Source organism: Chelmon rostratus, chromosome 8 (genome assembly GCF_017976325.1).
Source record: "Chelmon rostratus isolate fCheRos1 chromosome 8, fCheRos1.pri, whole genome shotgun sequence".
Classification (NCBI taxonomy): Eukaryota; Metazoa; Chordata; class Actinopteri; order Chaetodontiformes; family Chaetodontidae; genus Chelmon; species Chelmon rostratus.
Genome location: NC_055665.1, coordinates 4,529,378 through 4,549,483, shown reverse-complemented (window position 1 = coordinate 4,549,483; position 20,106 = coordinate 4,529,378). Strand labels below are relative to the sequence as shown.

Here is a 20,106-nt window from a genome sequence, read left to right as displayed (position 1 = left end):
GGAGTTGTAGTATCATTCCCATTCACAGCACAGATGTTTTTAAAGTAGTAGAAACCTGCTCCGTCCATGTAAACTAATCACTTTACGGAAAAAAGTGCTTTCAAATTATATGATAAACTGTTATCTTGTCGTTATCTAAAATATTCTGATGATATGTGCCATTGGTACTGAAGATCAGTTCGTTGCTTTCTATTCTGTATTTCTCTATACACTTTGGTTGCGGCACCCTCTGGTGGCAAACTGCGTGGATGTATTGAGTCTAACCGGAACTCTAAGTAGCTGACATTGCTAACATCACGGACGTGTTTTGGTGTAACACACAACATTCAGCGTTCCCCTCCCGACACGTGTATGTTTAATCGTAATTTACCTGCTCATGTTAAGACTCAGCGTGTTTGTAAGTACCAAAGCATCGTTGATATGAAGTGTTAGTAAATGTTTTCGACTGCTACCTAAATCTGTGCGAGCTAAACGGTCGTGTTTTAGCTCGCCCTTCACTCGTTAGCATTAGCTGAGGTTAGCTAGCATGTCAACAAACCTGGAACTTTAGTTTTAGTAGCGTTACTCTGACACTTTGGCATGCCAGAAATTATCTGCATCTTTTACTTCACGTAGCTCATTTATTTAAAAAAGATGCGGACTAGCTAGTTAGCATCAACTTTTTCAGACCAAGCTTTAAAATCAACAGCAGTGACGCTAAAATATGCTTCAACAGTTTAGCTAATTTACATGTTAACGTTACTTTTAACATATTTATGAGATTTCTAATTTGTAAACGTGCAATTTCTGCAGTAAATTGCGTTGTGTTGTATCACTGTGGTGTCACGGGTATGTATTCCTGTGCTAATGTCTGTGTCATTTTATGCAGTTTCCAGGTTGTAGAGTGCAGATCCCTTTGAGATCCTTCTAGCTGCTTCTGAATCATGAGTGGCTCCAAGCCGGACATCCTGTGGTCTCCGCACCACCCGGACCGCTATGTCATCTGTGACTCTGAACTGGGACTGTACCGTATTGGACCTGTGGGCAGTGCAGAAACTAAGGCTGGCACTCTCCCCCTCTCTGAAGAAACTGCTGCTACTTTATTAGCCATTAACTCTGACACCCCTTATATGAAATGTGTGGCCTGGTACCCAAAGCATGAGCCTGAGTGTTTGCTCGCTGTGGGTCAAGCTAATGGCAGAGTGGTGCTCACCAGCCTGGGTCAGAGCCACAACTCCACATGTAAAGAGCTGGTGGGCAAAGAGTTTGTGCCAAAGCACGCCCGTCAATGCAACACTTTAGCCTGGAACCCAGTGGACAGCAACTTGCTGGCAGCTGGACTGGACAAGCACAGGGCAGACTTCTCTGTCCTCATTTGGGACATTAGCAGTAAGTTTTCCCCAGAGGCCAGTGTAGCCGTAGAGAAGATTCGTCTCTCATCTGTGGATTTGGACTCGAGCACAGTAGTGACCAAACCATTGTACGAGTTAGGCCAGAACGATGCTTGCTTGTCCCTCTGCTGGCTGCTTCGTGACCCAAAGCTGCTGTTGGCTGGCATGCACAGGAACCTCGCAATATTTGACCTGAGAAACACGAGCCAGAAAACGTTTGTCAACACGAAGGCCATCCAGGGGGTGACAGTCGACCCACACTTCCATGACCGTGTGGCATCGTTCTTTGAGGGCCAGGTGGCCATCTGGGATCTGAGGAAGTTTGAGAAGCCTGTGCTCACGCTCACTGAGCAGCCCAAGCCGCTCACTAAGGTGTGATACAGTTTGTTTACGAAGAGTTAAATGTTTAAGCTCTGTCCGATTAATTGGCATGAAATTATTATTGCTGTTAATATTTTTTTGATTGTGGTGGCGTAGTTTGCCAGTAAATATTGAATGCAGTAGATTTTACAGGCTCAAAGTTTGCAGTTAATAGAATGATGTTTTCCTTTCTCATTTTAGGTGGCATGGTGTCCAACCCGTACCGGCCTGCTGGCCACCCTGACACGTGACAGCAACATCATCCGCCTGTACGACATGCAACACACTCCTACACCCATCGGCGATGAGACGGAGCCCACCATCATCGAACGAAGTGTGCAGCCCTGTGAAAGTCAGATTGGCAGCTTCGCCTGGCACCCGTCCTCTCAGAACCGCATGGTGGTGGTTTCCGCAGCCAACCGAGTCATGACTGACTTCACCGTGTTCGAGCGCATCTCACTGGCCTGGAGCTCCACCACCTCACTCATGTGGGCGTGCGGCAGACACCTGTACGACTGTGTCGAGGATGGGGCCGAAGGAGTGGAGAGCGTGATTGAGAAAGACATCGCCACGAAGATGAGGCAGAGGGCTCAGTCCAGGTACGGGCACGATACCGTCCAGGTGTGGAGGAACCACCTGCTGGCTGGAGGGAACGATCCCCAGCTCAAGTCTTTGTGGTATGATCTATTCTATATCCTTTTAATGAAGTCGTGGAAATACCTACTTAGTGGAGAAGTGGTACTGTTTTCATATTTATGTTGGTATAACAGTTATTGAGGAGCTACCTTGATTTGGTACACCTGAGTTTTGATAAACAAAACTGTTGATACAGCTGCAAAGATGAGTTCTTTTACAGGTGCTACTTATTTTGTCTCTCCTTTTTCATAACTAACTGGTCAGGTGTGCAGAACAGTGTTTACCCTTGTTAGATTGAGATTTTGTTATTGTTCTGAATATCTATAGAAATCCATGAACACAGGTAATTAGAATGTCATTAAATAGATTATTATTAAAGTCACTGTGTAGAATCTTTCGGTGGTGATGAAAACATTGTTTTCACTGCCAGGGACTTGTTTTATCTTCTGTGACGCAGTCATTTATTATTCATTTTGTTTTATAAAGATTTGCTAGATATGATTTGTATTTTAAAGACAGAAAATCAATGTAATTTAGGAATCTGGAGTAGGACGTCTCATATCAAATAGTGGGAATATTGAAGTTTTGTCTTCTATAGTGAGTATTTTTGTTTTGATTGTATATTGTTCAAATGTAAGCAGCAGTTTAGCTTTTCCTTTTCCTGCTTTGATCAGCTTGAATTTGAGCAATGCTAAAATGTTCTGTAGTATCATGGTTCTTGTGCACCTCGAGCTGCCCTGTTTCCTGCTGTCATTATGTTGTCTGAATTGCAATAGCAGTTACTGTTCCTATCAAAGTATCACATATGAAGCAGTGTGCAGAGGACATGGAGCTGAAACTGCAGGGGAACAAACAGTCTGTGGTCTACTCTGGTATCAAGAACATTGTAAAGACCAGCTCAGGTAATCATGCTGATCATCACCTGAGAATTTAAAATGATAAATTACTGTTTGTGGAGAAGAATCAGGCGTTGGTTAAAACGTATTTGTAAACATTATTAAGATGTGTGTTTCTGACTTATTAGATGTTCTGTGTGCGTCTTCCTGGTTTTCTCAGGCACCACAGAGAGCCGCAGGTGTTGGAGCGGCTCAGACCGGCAGACGGATGTACCGCGGTACCTCAGCGAGGAGCGCTGCCTCGCCCTGCGGCTCTGCGGCTGGATCAGCCGGGGACCCGAAATCGACGTGGAGATCTTCTTGCGGTCACTGGAGCAAGAGCGCGAGTGGGAGCGGGCAGCCGCCGTGGCGCTGTTCAACCTGGACATCCGCCGGGCCATCCAGATCCTCAACAAGGGAGCCACTGCTGAGAAGGGTGAGTGCTGCAGCACTGTGGAGGGCGAGAGGGAGAGGAAGGTGTGTCTTTGAAGCCAAGTGTCAACCTGAAGGAGGAATGATTCAGACCAAACACATTATTGCACATTAATCAGTTCATAGTCTGGTCTGTAAAACATCAGAAAACACTGAAAAACTCCTATCATGATCCTGGAAGTATCTTGTTTTATTCTAACCATCAATCCAAAATATAATATTTACTATATAATTAAGACCAAGAAAAGCAACAAATCCTCACATTTGACAACCTGGAACCATCAAATATGTGGCATTTTTGCTTGAAAAATTACTTGAATGATCAATAATTAAAAGTAGCTCCAGATTAATTTTCTTCCTCTCAATTTATTTTCATTTGTTATTGCTAAATTAAATCATGCAGTGGTTCTGTGTTAATGTGCATTATAATGGAAGTTATGTAAACAATGTAAAGCTATGCCGACCAAGCATTCAGGTCTACAGTGTGTATAAAAGCATGAATCGTCGTTGTATTCAGAAAGCTGCTCTGAAATGTGGTTAATATATTATTGCACTAAATGAAAGCCTTCAGGAATTTGAAAAATGTAACAGCAGGAGAACCTTGTTTTTCACACAGCGCTCGTCCTGTATCAGCTGCAGTGCTTTTCACACTGAGGTTTAATGAAAATGGAGAGAGAAGGCTGTTGTTCACACACGTCTTGACTAAGAAAAATTCCACCAATGTAGGTCAAACGTTTTTCTGCTGTGTGTTCTAATGAGTGTTTCCTGAGCATGACTGATGGGGTGATCCATTAGATAAGGAGTGTCAACAGAGCCATCTCGACACTTACAGTGTTTTCTCTCAAACAGCAGCTCTGACTTAATGCACCAGTTCTCATCGATGCACTTATACAAACATATGAACATTTTTGTGCCAGTGGTCATTCTTGTTTGACATGTTCCCAGCCTGTTTTTCTTTTAAATATCTATCAGATAAAATCTGAATAGACCCCTGTTTTTTTTTTCTAATGTAATCCCTCTGGGCGTTTGGGTGCAGTCAGTGTACGTCCACTTAGTGTTTTTAGTGTCTGACAGCATTATGGAAAGGCTCCCTACTGAGAAAAACCTTTTTGTTAAAGAGTAAGATCCTTTTTGTTTAACCAGAAACAGCCGCTGTATCGCTCTCTCCAAAGCCACCAGACTCCATTTACAGAAACAGTAATTTTATCATCGTAGAACACACTTCGTTTAAACTCAACAGAAACAAAATAAAACTCACCAAAACCGCCGCCGTTCGTCTTTCTGCTGTTTCACCAACAATCACCAACTCTGCTTTGGTCAAAATAAACACCTAATTTCTGGAGTTAGATAGAAACATCGCTAGAGGAGCGAGAAGGAGGCGGATATCAGAGAAGCAGCGTGTAAAGCTACTGTGGAATTAATTTCACCAGACATGACCAGAGAGATCTAAATATGTCGGACTTCAGCAGATTTTCCCAGCAAAAAACAGTATTTACTGGACAACAGAAACCTTGCATGCTGTTTGTTTAATCTGTACAAACAACAAAGTGTAAAAAACTACACTTTGGTTTAATGTTAATTAGTGAGTTTTATAGGAGCTGGATCTTAATTATTGATGTGATTGAATGAGTTTTAAACCTGTGGTAGCATTGTAGCAGCTAACAATAGCTAAGGGGTGATAGTATGATAGTATCTTAGCAGTTAGTATTGGCAGCTAGCAGTTAACATCAACAGTATAGGTGAATCTAGCTGTATTGTCTTCTTCTGTTCCTATTAGCAGGTAGCGGTTAGCACTTAACATTAGCTAAATGGTAGCATCGGAACTGTATTGTCTTCTTCTGTTCTTCTTAGCGGTTAGCATTAGCATTAGCTAAATGGTAGCATCGGTACTGGCCACTACGTGGAGCATCTCTGGGTCAGTTGAACGTGGCAGTGCTGTTTGGATTGTGTAGGAGCAGTGTGAACTGGCACTAGGGGGGGTGACTCTGGGACGCTGGAGTTCACCGCCTAGCCTCCTGGAGGTGTAGTGGGACCAAGTAGGTGAAACACTGTTGAAGGGAGGTTTCCACCTGATGACCCCCAGAGACGTGTTAGGAATCACTGCTCTTTGGCATGTATAGAGGCAGATTAGAGCTCCAAGGTTCTTCACTGAGAATGAATCCTCTTTTTGAGCACAAGTATCTTGTGTTTAAATTAACTTGGTAAGATACTGATTTGGTGATGCTAATCTTGGGCGTCCCCCTTGAAACTGTGCTGATTGTGTAGATCGTCTTCTCTGCTTCATCCACGTCCTACAGTTTGCCGCTTCTTAGTTTGTAGCAACATCCGTATTTCAAGCATTGTAGTCAATCACAAGCTTGTCTGACTTCTTGTCATTCACAGGTGACCTGAACCTGAACGTTGTTGCCATGGCTCTGTCAGGCTACACCGACGAGAAGTCCTCTCTGTGGAGGGAGATGTGCAGCTCACTGAGGCTGCAGCTGAAGAACCCCTACCTTTGCGTCATGTTTGCCTTCCTCACCAGTGAGCCTGGAGCCTATGATAGTGTGCTGGTAATAGATCTGTTGCTATCGTGGAATTTCATGGCTCTATTGCAAACACAAAGAAAGCGATAGGAAAAAAATTGGCACTCTTTTCTGTCTGAGCTATAGCCATTTTGTTGCCACTCCCCACATATTCTTAACGCGGTAATGAAAATGTAGTTAACACTCTTCAGGTGCACAGGAGGAGATGTGTTTCTGTAATCAGCGCTGTATGTCATAAAACACTTGAACCTGTGCCCAGGACAGAGTGAATGTTTCTGCTTTTTCCTTCTGCAGTTGCATCAGACTCTGGCCGTCAGCCACTGTCACATTTATTTATGTCTTTAGACCTTTTCCTGGCCAGAAGTGCTGACTCCACGATAAGATTTAGTCAGTCCCTGTGACTTTCTTTCCTGCCATCATGGCTTTTAGAATTCATTAGGCGTCCCTGCAGAACTGTGCCAAAGAGTAGAAAAACATCAAAATATTACATAACCAATACAATACAATATACAAAATATTGCTTCGTGAAATGACAAGAGAGGATGAAATTCTTTGTCTGTGTTTCAGTATGAGAGCAGCGTTGCTGTGCGGGACCGAGTAGCCTTTGCCTGTATGTTTCTCAGCGATGCCCAGGTACCACAACACAAAGCCAGTCTTCAGCAGATTATGTCCTATGTCCTGTAGCAGCGTTTCCTGTTGAGCTCCTGCTGTGCATGGTTACGCATGTTGCATTCTCCGATTTGATGAATGCTTTCTGGGGGTGTTTGACTGCAGCTGCCTCGATACATCGACAAACTAACCATTGAGATGAAAGAGGCGGGCAACCTGGAGGGCATCCTGCTGACGGGTCTGACTAAAGACGGTGTAGACCTCATGGAGAGCTACGTGGACCGCACTGGAGATGTCCAGACTGCCAGCTTCTGCATGCTGAAGGTACACAATCACAGAAAAATTACACCAAGTTCGTCTTTTTTTTTTGTACTTTTTTTGCACATTCACACCAAGTATGATTGGAAAGGAGTAACAGCTCGTAGGCCAAAACCAGCCGTCCAACCAAAATGTTTGGCTCCAGGATGAAAACAGGTTTCACTTTTGCAATTTGTCAATTTTGTCAATTGTCTGCACACAAAGAGAAGCAAGTGAACTGAGGCTGCTTTCAGTCATTCAGCGCAGGGTGTCTAAGTCTAATAAACCGACCAGAAAACAACACAGATAAATAATATAATGCCCTTAATATAAATACATACCCCATAATAAAATGTTAGACTTGTTGTTCTTAAAGGTCTCCTGCTTCAGTATTTCACTTCTCAAGTTTAAAAGCACTGTTCACAACAGCAGATCTCAGGCCTGTTTTACTCTAGTTACCCCCCCAGGTAAATAGTGAAGAAAACCACCTTCCATTACACTGCACCTTATAAATGGAATGAATGAGGATTTTAAACTTTTAACTACCAATCAGTTTAGTGTCTCTGCGTATCTGCAGCATCTGTTGCCACCACTTGCTCATTGTCCCGCCCACCGCACCATCTGATTGGTTCAGCAGCAACAGAGACTGGAGCTGTTCTGGTGGGCAGAGAAGGCAGCAGATTTTACTGTAGTTGCGATAAACCTCACAATCTTATGGGGGGGGGGTTCTGTTCGGCTCATGGATCAACTGTGTTTAGTTACACCACTACCAATTAACGAGGTCAGAGAAAACAGGCCCATAGTTACATGTAATTGCATAGATCATTTAATATGGGTTTCATGCTGTGCTATGCAAACTACACACTGGGATCTTATTGTTTAAGTACAGGGAGCCGCCCAACAAGCTACAGTAAATCACCTCAAAATGCAAGGTTTAAACAGTAACCGAAATGAACACACCATAAAACTGCAACATCTGATTGCACCCTCAGAGAGAACGAGCCACATGCTAAAACTTGCCTGCTCATTTCTAAAAGGTCACAGCTTGTTAAGTTGTTAAGAGGGGCAAAAGCAGTTGGTCAAGCCAAACAGGGACAATGGTTGAATTGGGAAGGTGTTGAGAAGAGGAAACTTAGTTGGAGGGACCTGTGGAATATGGAGGAAGGCCGTATTAAATTTCTGATAGGGGCGACATACGATGTGTTGCCAACCCCGCAGAACCTAAGTCTCTGGGTACAGGGCGATCAATCGTGCCCACTCTGCTCAGGTACAGCAAGTTTAAAGCACATTTTGTCAGGTTGTAGAATTAGCTTATCACAAGGCCGGTATACATGGCGGCATAATCAGGTGCTGAGAAGCTTAGCCGCAGGCATTGAGGAGAGAAGGAAGCAGGTGAATTCTGGAAGTTCTAGAAAGGAGAGGTTAGATGTGCAGTTTGTTCGAGAGGGGGAGAAAAATAGAGCTGCTAAGTCAGGGAGAAAGCAGGTAGGTGGCTGCCTGGTAGGGGCTGATGATTGGCAAATGCAGGTCGACTTGGGAGGAAAGCTAGTTGTGCCCCAGGAAATAGTTTATAGTAATCTGAGGCCAGACATTGTCTTATGGTCCATGAGTAAAAAGACTGTGTATTTTATTGAGTTAACAGTCCCTTGGGAAAATTCAGTGGAGGCAGCTTATGAAAGGAAGAAGACTAAGTATGCAGATTTAAAGACAGAATCTGAGCAGAGGGGATGGAAGACCAGGGTCTGTCCGGTTGAAGTGGGGTGTAGAGGTTTTGTTGCAGGGTCAGCTGTTTCACTGTTGAGGGAGCTGGGAGTGCATGGGCAAAATTTAAGAAAGACAGTGAGGGAGATGTCAGATGAGGCTGCTAGGTCTAGTCAGTGGATATGGATCAGGAGAAATAATAGTAGTTGGGGGGTGAAATAGGGACAGTGAGGGAGGGGGGAGGGGGCAGAGGACATGCATGCCTAACCCGGCAAGAGAAGAGGTTAAAGTCTGAACAAGACACCTCTCCTCTGCTCTGCTTTCCCCGCCCCATCTTCTCGCGCTGCCAATAGGAAGAGAACCAGGAAGTTTAGATAAGGTGGGGGTGTGGCCAGCTAGAGTCTCTCTTTGGGACCATGCGGCCTGTTCAGGTGAGTTTGCGTGGTAAGATACAGAGTTGGCTTGTTTTTTGATCTTTTTGGTTGTTTTCCTGTTTTGTTTGCTTCTTGAAGGAAATGTTAGGGTTTGTTTTCCTGCTCTGTTTGCTTTTTGAAGGAAATGGTAGGGTTTGCTGCTTCTTGAAGGAAATGTTAGAAGAGGCTGTTAAATCTAGTCTGTGGTTTAGGCCTCCACCTTCAGCACCCTCTAAATTTTCCACCCCCTACCCGAACAAGGGTCTGTATCCAATCCCTACTTTCATCTTTTGACTCTACCTCTTTATTTTCCATCCCCTACCCGAACCAGGGCTTGTATTCCCACCCCGCTTTTTCTTGGTGCAGTTGGTGAGAGGCAGGGGTAGATGATGGTAGTGTGGCAATCAGCAGTTACATGTGGCATCTAGGCCTGTGGTAGCATTGTAGCAGCTAACAATAGCTAAAGCGGTGAGAGTACGATAGTATCTTAGCAGTTAGTATTGGTAGCTAGCAATTAACATTAACAGTATAGGTGAATCTAGCTTTATTGTCTTCTTCTGTTCCTCTTAGCAGGTAGCGGTTAGCACGTAACATTAGCTAAATGGTAGCATCGGAACTGTATTGTCTTCTTCTGTTCTTCCTAGCGGTTAGCATTAGCATTAGCAATAGTTAAATGGTAGCATCGGTACTGGCCACTACCTGGAGCATCTCTGGGTCAGTTGAACGTGGCGGTGCTGTTTGGATTGTGTAGGAGCAGTGTGAACTGGCACTAGGGGGGGTGACTCTGGGACGCCGGAGTTCACTGCCTAACCTCCTGGAGGTGTAGTGGGACTAAGTAGGCGAAACACTGTTGAAGGGAGGTTTCCACCTGATGACCCCCTGAGACGTGTTAGGAATCACTGCTCTTTGGCAGGTATAGAGGCAGATTAGAGCTCCAAGGTTCTTCACTGAGAATGAATCCTCTTTTTGAGCACAAGTATCTTGTGTTTAAATTAACTCACAACTAGCTTGGCTAGTGACTGTTGTGAATAGAGCAGCTGACAACAAGGGAAAGACCATGTGACTGCTTGGAAAGACAGCTGACAGGAGGGAAAAGACCCCACAGGTGCTGGTATGGGCTAGCAACCCATGGCAGCAGTGGCAAGCCTTAACCTTGCTACAACCAGACTTAGCTACAACCAATATAAGGAAAATACCCCAAGAGTCAGCGAGAGCAGGGGTGGAAGATGACTCACAGGTGGATTGCATGGTAACGAACAGGATAACGGATATGACTATGCCTTGGATACATGACTCAGTGAGGGATGGGGGCACGGACCCATCTCTTAGGGCCAGAGGTAGCAGTACTCAGGTGACAGGGAAGGCAACTAAGGAGAGCAAAAGTTGTGCAGCAGAGGATAAGAAGCTTCAAGTTTGCCCATGTGGCTGGCAGAAGATAACATCAATCCGAGGCCTTAGAACTCATCAGGGAAGGAGGAAGTGTTTAGCGGTGGAAGGGCAGAGTGGCCGCATCGACCAGTATTTCTTGAGAAGTCAGTCGAATCAGTCGGATGAAGTCCAGCGACAGGTAGAAAACCACAGTTCGCAGGATATCAGTAACACTATCCCTGGAGAGGAGGAGGTACGGAGAGGGGATGCAGTTGGTGTTGAGGGCAACAGGCCAGCCAAGGAGAGAAGCATGGAGCAGAAAGCTAGAGTTAGGTGGCCGAGGGCTAATGATAGCAAAGAGTGAAAGGCAGTTGATAGAGATTTATCAGTCATATTAAGCAGGCTTAGAGGAGATGTAGTGGAGAAATTGGATAAAATTGGAGATGTGATCTACTCCTATGGTCGAGAGAGATTTGGGGTGCTTGTCAAAAGGAAAGGCGAGAGGGTGCAGGTCGGCAAGTCTAGGCGGCAAAGAGAAATAGAGAAGTTAGTAAAGGAAAGGAGGCAGTTAAGAAAGCAGTGGAGGAAGGCGACAGAAGAAGAAAGGGAGGGAATTAAGGTGTTGCAGGAGGAACTGAGAAGCAGGTTAGCAGTACTCAGAAGGGCAGAACACCTTAGGGAGAAGAGAAAGAAGAAGGAACGTGCAAGGTCAGCATTTTTTAGGAACCCCTTTAATTTTGTGAAAGGCTTGTTTAATCAAGAAAAAGGAGGGCAACTTAAGGCAACGAAATCAGAGATTGAACAGTATTTGAAGTCGACGTATTCAGATTCAAAGGAGAATAGGAACATAGGTCTTCCACCTGACATGCCACCATTAGGGGAAGTGGAGCAGGAGATGGATGTGAGCCCACCTAGGTGGAGAGAAGTGGTGGAGGTGGTTAGGCGTGCAAAGGCTTCTTCGGCCCCAGGGCCTAATGGAGTCCCCTACCGTGTCTATAAGAGTGCACCTGGCATCTTAAGGACACTATGGAGATACCTGAGAATAGTTTGGGAGAAACAAAGTATTCCAAGAGCATGGCGCAGGGCAGGAGGTGTCTTCATCCCTAAGGAGAAGGAGTCATCGGACCTTAGCCAGTTTCGGATGATTTCTCTCCTAAATGTTGAGGGAAAGATTTTCTTTAGTATCGTAGCACAGAGGCTGGCTAAATACTTAGAAGGGAATGGTATGATAGATACGACAGTGCAAAAAGCAGGGATACCAGGATTTGCGGGATGCTTAGAGCATACTAGCATGATTTGGCATCAGATTCAGACAGCTAAGAGGGAGAAAAGAGACTTGAATGTTGTATTTTTAGATCTGGCTAATGCGTTTGGGTCAGTGCCACATAACCTTATTTGGAGTTCCTTTGACTACTTTAAAGTGCCGGAGATAGTTGTTAACTTGGTGAAAGCATATTTCCAAGACATCAGACTGTGTGCAAGTATCGCAGAGCTCACAACAGGCTGGCAAAGATTGGAGGTTGGTATTATGGCAGGATGTACAGTGTCCCCGCTAGCTTTCACAATGGCTATGGAGGTAATTATTAGGGCTTCCAAGTGGGTCGTAGGTGGAGAGAGACGGCAGAATGGAATGCGTCTTCCACCAATTAGGGCTTATATGGATGATATGACACTGCTAACTTCAACAATGCCATGTACAAGGAGGTTGTTAGATAAAGTCAATCAGAATCTCAAGTGGGCTAGTATGAAGATTAAGCCTAGTAAGTCAAGGAGTATTTCAATATACAGAGGGAAAGTAAGTGATAGAAAGTTTGCTATAGATGGTGAGGAAATCCCAACAATTAGGGAGAAATCAGTTAAGAGTCTAGGACGGTGGTACAATGTGGACCTGAATGATGTTGAACAGGTTGTGCAATTTAGAAAGGATGTTGCAGAAGGGCTGGAGAGAATAGATAAATCAGGGCTCCCAGGAAAACTGAGGTTGTGGTGCTTGCAGTTTGGCTTGTACCCTAGGTTAATGTGGCCAATGTCAGTATATGAAGTCCCATTATCTGTAGCAGAGAGAATGGAAAGGCTAGTTAGCTCTTATATTAGAAAATGGTTGGGTGCTCCCAGGTGCTTAAGCAATGTAGCTTTGTATGGGAAAGGAATGCTTCAGCTGCCAGTATCCAGTCTAACAGAGGAGTTTAAATGCACTAAGGTTAGGACAGAACTGTTATTATCTGGGAGTAAGGACATGTTAGTTAGCAATGTGGTTCCGAACCCTTCTGGGGGGAGGAAATGGAACCCAAGGGCAGCAGTGCAGGAGGCAGAGGCAGCTCTTAGGCATGCAGAAATAGTAGGAAATGTTCAATTTGGCCGGGGAGGCTTGGGGCTTGGCCCAGGCAAACCAGTGTGGAATAAAGCAGGTCTAAAGGAGAAAAGAAAGCTTGTAGTGGAACAGGTGCGTAGACAGGAGGAGTTGTTAAGAGGGGCAAAAGCAGTTGGTCAAGCCAAACAGGGACAATGGTTGAATTGGGAAGGTGTTGAGAAGAGGAAACTTAGTTGGAGGGACCTGTGGAATATGGAGGAAGGCCGTATTAAATTTCTGATAGGGGCGACATACGATGTGTTGCCAACCCCGCAGAACCTAAGTCTCTGGGTACAGGGCGATCAATCGTGCCCACTCTGCTCAGGTACAGCAAGTTTAAAGCACATTTTGTCAGGTTGTAGAATTAGCTTATCACAAGGCCGGTATACATGGCGGCATAATCAGGTGCTGAGAAGCTTAGCCGCAGGCATTGAGGAGAGAAGGAAGCAGGTGAATTCTGGAAGTTCTAGAAAGGAGAGGTTAGATGTGCAGTTTGTTCGAGAGGGGGAGAAAAATAAAGCTGCTAAGTCAGGGAGAAAGCAGGTAGGTGGCTGCCTGGTAGGGGCTGATGATTGGCAAATGCAGGTCGACTTGGGAGGAAAGCTAGTTGTGCCCCAGGAAATAGTTTATAGTAATCTGAGGCCAGACATTGTCTTATGGTCCATGAGTAAAAAGACTGTGTATTTTATTGAGTTAACAGTCCCTTGGGAAAATTCAGTGGAGGCAGCTTATGAAAGGAAGAAGACTAAGTATGCAGATTTAAAGACAGAATCTGAGCAGAGGGGATGGAAGACCAGGGTCTGTCCGGTTGAAGTGGGGTGTAGAGGTTTTGTTGCAGGGTCAGCTGTTTCACTGTTGAGGGAGCTGGGAGTGCATGGGCAAAATTTAAGAAAGACAGTGAGGGAGATGTCAGATGAGGCTGCTAGGTCTAGTCAGTGGATATGGATCAGGAGAAATAATAGTAGTTGGGGGGTGAAATAGGGACAGTGAGGGAGGGGGCAGAGGACATGCATGCCTAACCCGGCAAGAGAAGAGGTTAAAGTCTGAACAAGACAGCTCTCCTCTGCTCTGCTTTCCCCGCCCCATCTTCTCGCGCTGCCAATAGGAAGAGAACCAGGAAGTTTAGATAAGGTGGGGGTGTGGCCAGCTAGAGTCTCTCTTTGGGACCATGCGGCCTGTTCAGGTGAGTTTGCGTGGTAAGATACAGAGTTGGCTTGTTTTTTGATCTTTTTGGTTGTTTTCCTGTTTTGTTTGCTTCTTGAAGGAAATGTTAGGGTTTGTTTTCCTGCTCTGTTTGCTTTTTGAAGGAAATGGTAGGGTTTGCTGCTTCTTGAAGGAAATGTTAGAAGAGGCTGTTAAATCTAGTCTGTGGTTTAGGCCTCCACCTTCAGCACCCTCTAAATTTTCCACCCCCTACCCGAACAAGGGTCTGTATCCAATCCCTACTTTCATCTTTTGACTCTACCTCTTTATTTTCCATCCCCTACCCGAACCAGGGCTTGTATTCCCACCCCGCTTTTTCTTGGTGCAGTTGGTGAGAGGCAGGGGTAGATGATGGTAGTGTGGCAATCAGCAGTTACATGTGGCATCTAGGCCTGTGGTAGCATTGTAGCAGCTAACAATAGCTAAAGCGGTGAGAGTACGATAGTATCTTAGCAGTTAGTATTGGTAGCTAGCAATTAACATTAACAGTATAGGTGAATCTAGCTTTATTGTCTTCTTCTGTTCCTCTTAGCAGGTAGCGGTTAGCACGTAACATTAGCTAAATGGTAGCATCGGAACTGTATTGTCTTCTTCTGTTCTTCCTAGCGGTTAGCATTAGCATTAGCAATAGTTAAATGGTAGCATCGGTACTGGCCACTACCTGGAGCATCTCTGGGTCAGTTGAACGTGGCGGTGCTGTTTGGATTGTGTAGGAGCAGTGTGAACTGGCACTAGGGGGGGTGACTCTGGGACGCCGGAGTTCACTGCCTAACCTCCTGGAGGTGTAGTGGGACTAAGTAGGCGAAACACTGTTGAAGGGAGGTTTCCACCTGATGACCCCCTGAGACGTGTTAGGAATCACTGCTCTTTGGCAGGTATAGAGGCAGATTAGAGCTCCAAGGTTCTTCACTGAGAATGAATCCTCTTTTTGAGCACAAGTATCTTGTGTTTAAATTAACTCTAAACACACTTCCCTTCTCCTAGAAAAATATGAAGCAAACCTCATTGCAGTTATTCGCTATATTGGCTATTTCTATAAAGAAATATTAAAGCAAGTATAGTTGTGGAGCAGCTCTGTAGCTTTTCAACATGCAGCAGAACAGCTTGTTCAGATGTTGTTTTTTTTCTGTGCTAACCTGCTCCTGAATGGAGCCCTGCAGTGTACAACATCCACCACCTATGCAGGAATTTCATATACCTCACATACAAATATATACACCAACATGTACTCGTTGCACCGGAGGGATGGGTGTAGGAAGAGGCAGGAAGGGTGAGAAGCTATTTGTTCTAGTACACTAAGGCTATTTATTTTCTCATGCTACAAGCCCTGACTCCAAAAAAGTTGGGATGCTGTGTAAGGCATTAATGACAGAATGTGATAAGTTGCGAATCCTTTCGAACATGTACTCAGTTGAAAACAGTAAAAAGACAATATATTTAATGTTTGACCTCATCAGCTTCATTGATCTTTGTAAATATCTGCTTATTCTGAATTTTTAGCAGCAACATGTTTCAAACAAGTTGGGACAGGAGCAACAAAAGACTGTGAAAGATGTGGAACGCTCCAAAAACACCTGTTTGGAACATTCCACAGGTAAACAGGTTGATTGGTGACAGGTGATAGTATCATGACTGGGTATGAAAGGAGCATCCTGGAAAGGCTCAGTGGTTCACAAGCAAGGATGGAGCGAGGTTTCAACACGTGATAGGATAAAGGAGATTAATACATGGGCTCAGCAACACTTCGTCAAACTGTCGTCAGTAAACACAGTTTGTTAGAAAATTATTTAATTCTGAATTCTAAGAAAAATGTTCTTCCACCAGGGTTCCCCAGGTGACGTGTTGAAAGACCCTCGAGTCCAATGCTGGATCGAAAACTACCGCAACCTTTTGGACGCGTGGAGATTCTGGCACAAACGGGCCGAGTTTGACATCCACAGAAGCAAGCTGGACCCCAGCTCCAAACCACTGGCCCAGGTGACGACCAGTTAATTGTTTGAGTCGTTTATCACTGAAAAATGTTTGAGGGTTTGATGCTTTTTTATGTTTTATGTCATTGTAACGTGAATGTTTTTAGGTTTTGGACCGTTGGTCGAACAAAACACGGAATCTTTACGACGTCTTGTTTGGCTGTGTTGTCACGGGTGTTCACTGTTTCCATTTTACAGAGTAAAGAATCAGTAGGGAAATAATAAACAGATTAATCATTAAAGAAAATAATCATAAATGGCAGCCATGAATACTTGTATTCGATGATGGCAGTCATTATATGTCACTGGTTAGGTTTGGTCTCTCTGAAATGCATGTTTGGTGCCTCAGTTAAACAACATTACGGTGTCTTGCCATAATATGACACAATGACTCCTGAAGCTTGGTCAGACGCCTGTACTGTTTATTGCAGGTAGTTTGTGCCAAGCCATCAGAAGAGTGTCAGCCAAGCTCATAACACTCACAGCTCTGCTCTCCAGTTCTCGTCATAAAACCCGTGTTCTAGTTAGTGATCTCTGTTTTCTCCTTTCACATTGGAGAGAAGTCTGTTCCAGCCAGTTCACACATTGTACTTTAATAGACACTGTTATACTAAAAACAAACAAACTAAATACTTTTCTCTCAAGCCAAATGAGGCGCTGCCTAACTGCATCACTGGCATTCCAGGGTTCACAGTTAAGCATGTTGGCATTACTGCTTATCTAATGCTTATCTCCCTTCCCTCAAAGTGAAAATGAGACAGCTGGTAAGCGTGTACTTGTTGGTTTTTCCGTCGTGTTCGCCGTCTTATCGACCGCCCTCTGTGTTTGTTCTTGTGCGACAGGTGTTTGTGAGCTGCAACTTCTGTGGGAAGTCTATCTCCTACAGCTGCTCGGCGATGCCTCACCAGGGCCGCGGCTTCAGCCAGTACGGTGTCAGCGGCTCGCCCACCAAGTCGAAAGTCACCAGTTGCCCCGGCTGCAGGAAACCGCTGCCACGTTGTGCCCTCTGCCTCATGAACATGGGCACACCTGTGTCTAACTGCCCAGGTAAACTGGCCTGTGTGGAGTCTGTAGACAGATGCTCAGCTGGTATTTCCAGTACCAGGCGGGCATCGTGGAGCATTTGCAGGGGAGAATGTCTGGACTTTGATCAGCATTTAGAGGCAGTTGCACCTTGGAGTTCAGTGACCAATCTACTTTCCTTATTCCTGTGATGTCACGCACACCAACGTTGATAGATAGTCAAATTTTATTGATTGTTAATATTGACTCAGGGATTCATCTCTTCTGCCAGGAACAGGGAAGTCAGATGAGAAGGTGGACTTGACAAGGGAGAACAAACTTGCTCAGTTCAACAACTGGTTCACCTGGTGTCACAACTGTCGACATGGCGGCCACGCCGGCCACATTCTCAGCTGGTTCAGGTGGGACTCGCAGGATGCTGCACATGTGCAGATAATTTTCACATAAATGAGAACTTCAGTATCAGTAAAATGCACAAATCCAATATCAGTCAGTACAAAATAGATATCAGGGAAGTCGGCTTGCTAAATATTTAGCTAAAAACTTTAGCCTTTAACTAGCTGACTTTCCTGATACAGACCTGAAACTTTTGTGCTTTGCCTCACACCGCTGCACTTCCTTTAAAATGTATTTTACTTGATTTTATGCATTTTATGTACTCTATTCTTTATTTTATTACACTATTCAGTGGGTTTGTTTTCTCTCTATGTTGTACATTCTCTTCATTCTATTTTCATCCTAATTTTTATCTTATTTTTACTATTATTATAAAGTGGGTTTTATTCTTCATCTGATTTTCCATTCATTTTCTGTCCCTGTATGTTAATTCTGTGTCTTTCATATGTGACACACTTTTTTTTCTTGTATAAATGCAAACAAAGTTTACATATATGTTTGTTTCAGAATTGAAAATTCACTGAACAGAAGTTGCACTGACTTGATATGCCCTTCTTTGTTTTTGTGGCCAGGATGCACATTATCTGTTGTTTACACGTTTCTTCCTGTTTACATGTTGTTTTTTTTAATTCACCTGCATGTGTTTGTTACAGAGACCACACAGAGTGCCCAGTGTCGGCTTGCACGTGTAAATGCATGCAGCTGGACACCACGGGGAACCTGGTGCCTTCAGACAGCAGCTAAACAGGAGACGCCTGTCGGAAACTGAAGCCAAACACCAGCCCAGAGCCAACCAGTGTAGGTTCACCGCTGCACCCGCCACACCGACAACTGGGCAAGGGACAAAGGGTGCCAGCAGCGTCCTTCTCTGGAGTGGCTGCTCGAACAGAAAGACAGACTGTGAAGTTATAGCCTAGTGAATGTAACGTTGTAACAGAGCCCTATATGAAGAAGGGAGGCAGTGGCTGCTACTGATCTCACTAACTGAATCAAGACAGAAAGGGAGCAAATGCAAACTCACTGCTCTGCTAATGAAAATCCCACTCAGGAGAAATAAAAGAGACTCTGCTTTATTAGAATCACAAATGTTCAGTGTATGCAGGAATTTGACTTGGTGATACAGTGCAGTGAAACAAGACAGTTAAAAAGTTAAATACAAGAATTATATACAGTGAAGAATAATAAAATATGCTGCATTATGCTAAATATACTGCTTGGTATTGTATATATCTAAGTTAAGAATAATAAATATGCTGCATTATGCTACATTTGCACATATTGCACAGTCCTGGCAGGACGGTTCAGTCCATAGTAGGGGGTTATATCGTCCCATACACTCTGTCTATGGAAGTGCATGTACCGGGGGCATTAGTATCGATGTGTGGTGGGCAATTGGGCAATGAAGGATGGGTTGTTGAGGAGGAGAGTGATGGCGTTAGGTAAAAACTGCTCAGGTGTCTGATGGTCCTGGTGCTGATGGAGCCGAACATGTTGCCCGATGGAGGCTTTCTGAAGGTGAATGAGTGACAGGTCCACCACTCTGCAGTCACGTAGCTGTTAGCATGATGCTTTCCAGTCTTTGTTTGGTGTGGGCAGAGGATGCATGGTCTGACACATTGGAGGAGGAGGTGAGGACACTCGATGGGGGCTCTGTAGAACTAGGTGCGAACCTTCGTGGAGATGTTCATCTTCTGGAGAGGTCTGAGAAAGAACATCCTCTGGTGAGCTCACCTGATGACATGGGATGAAGATGTCTCACACTTCTGCTCGCTGGTGATGGTGGTACCAAGAAATTTACTCCACCACAGTGGTAAAGGTAATGACTAATGTGAATGTGTTTCTGGAAGTGCACGACAATCTTCACCATTTTGTTCTCTTGTTATCTGTACAACATGCTGCCAGCTGTGTCACACACTGTTCCTGTAGGCTGGCTCATCACTGTCCTTGATGGTGTCAACAAACTTCACCGGCTTGATGGAGGGGTGTCATTGGTGCTCAGGGAGAACAGATATATGGGCCGAGGACACACCCTTGTGGAGCTCTGGTATTGGTGGTGAGGGAGACAGACAGGTGGCTGCCAAGCCGCACCTGTTGCTTCCTGTTGGTTATGACGGATCAGCCTCTTCCAGTCTAACCTGAATCAGCCTTGTGGTTCGATTGTGAGCTATAAAAAAAAAATCATACGTTCACTCACACGTCAGGCCGTAAAGCTGTGATTACAGGTGCCAGTATGTCTGAGCTGTATATCGTGGCTCGTGTTTTAATACGCTTTTAACGTCTGTGTTTGTCTTAAGGATCCTCACACACCTCATGAAAGCGTTGTTCGGGCTGAAGGACGGTACCCCGGGTGACCGAGCGGAGGCTTGCGCACAATAACAACACTCTCTTGCTCCCTTCACGTTCGGCTGTGCCACTCTTCATCTGGCATTGTGTGGGAGGGCTTCCAGTGCGAGGGGTGGTTTTTGGGGGCGAGGATGAGGAATTGCAGAAGGTAGGGGTGGTGGTGGGTGATGAGGAGGAGGGTGGGAGGGTGCGTCTGTATTCACCAGCCCACTCCAGGCCTGTGGTCCATGAAAGA

At 44.8% G+C, this 20,106-nt stretch overlaps 1 protein-coding gene across 1 annotated transcript; it reads left to right on the top strand.

The window, feature by feature from the left end:
• The first annotated feature begins 297 nt into the window (after positions 1–297).
• On the top strand, positions 298–19,928 carry mios (missing oocyte, meiosis regulator, homolog (Drosophila)). Its single transcript, XM_041942755.1, has 12 exons — positions 298–397; positions 869–1,742; positions 1,932–2,421; positions 3,170–3,268; positions 3,423–3,677; positions 6,056–6,225; positions 6,766–6,831; positions 6,973–7,131; positions 15,964–16,116; positions 16,952–17,156; positions 17,404–17,533; positions 18,182–19,928. Exons 2-12 carry the CDS (start codon positions 924–926, stop codon positions 18,270–18,272), a joined length of 2,637 nt encoding a protein of 878 aa, XP_041798689.1. The 5' UTR covers positions 298–397; positions 869–923; the 3' UTR covers positions 18,273–19,928.
• Positions 19,929–20,106: the final 178 nt, after the last annotated feature.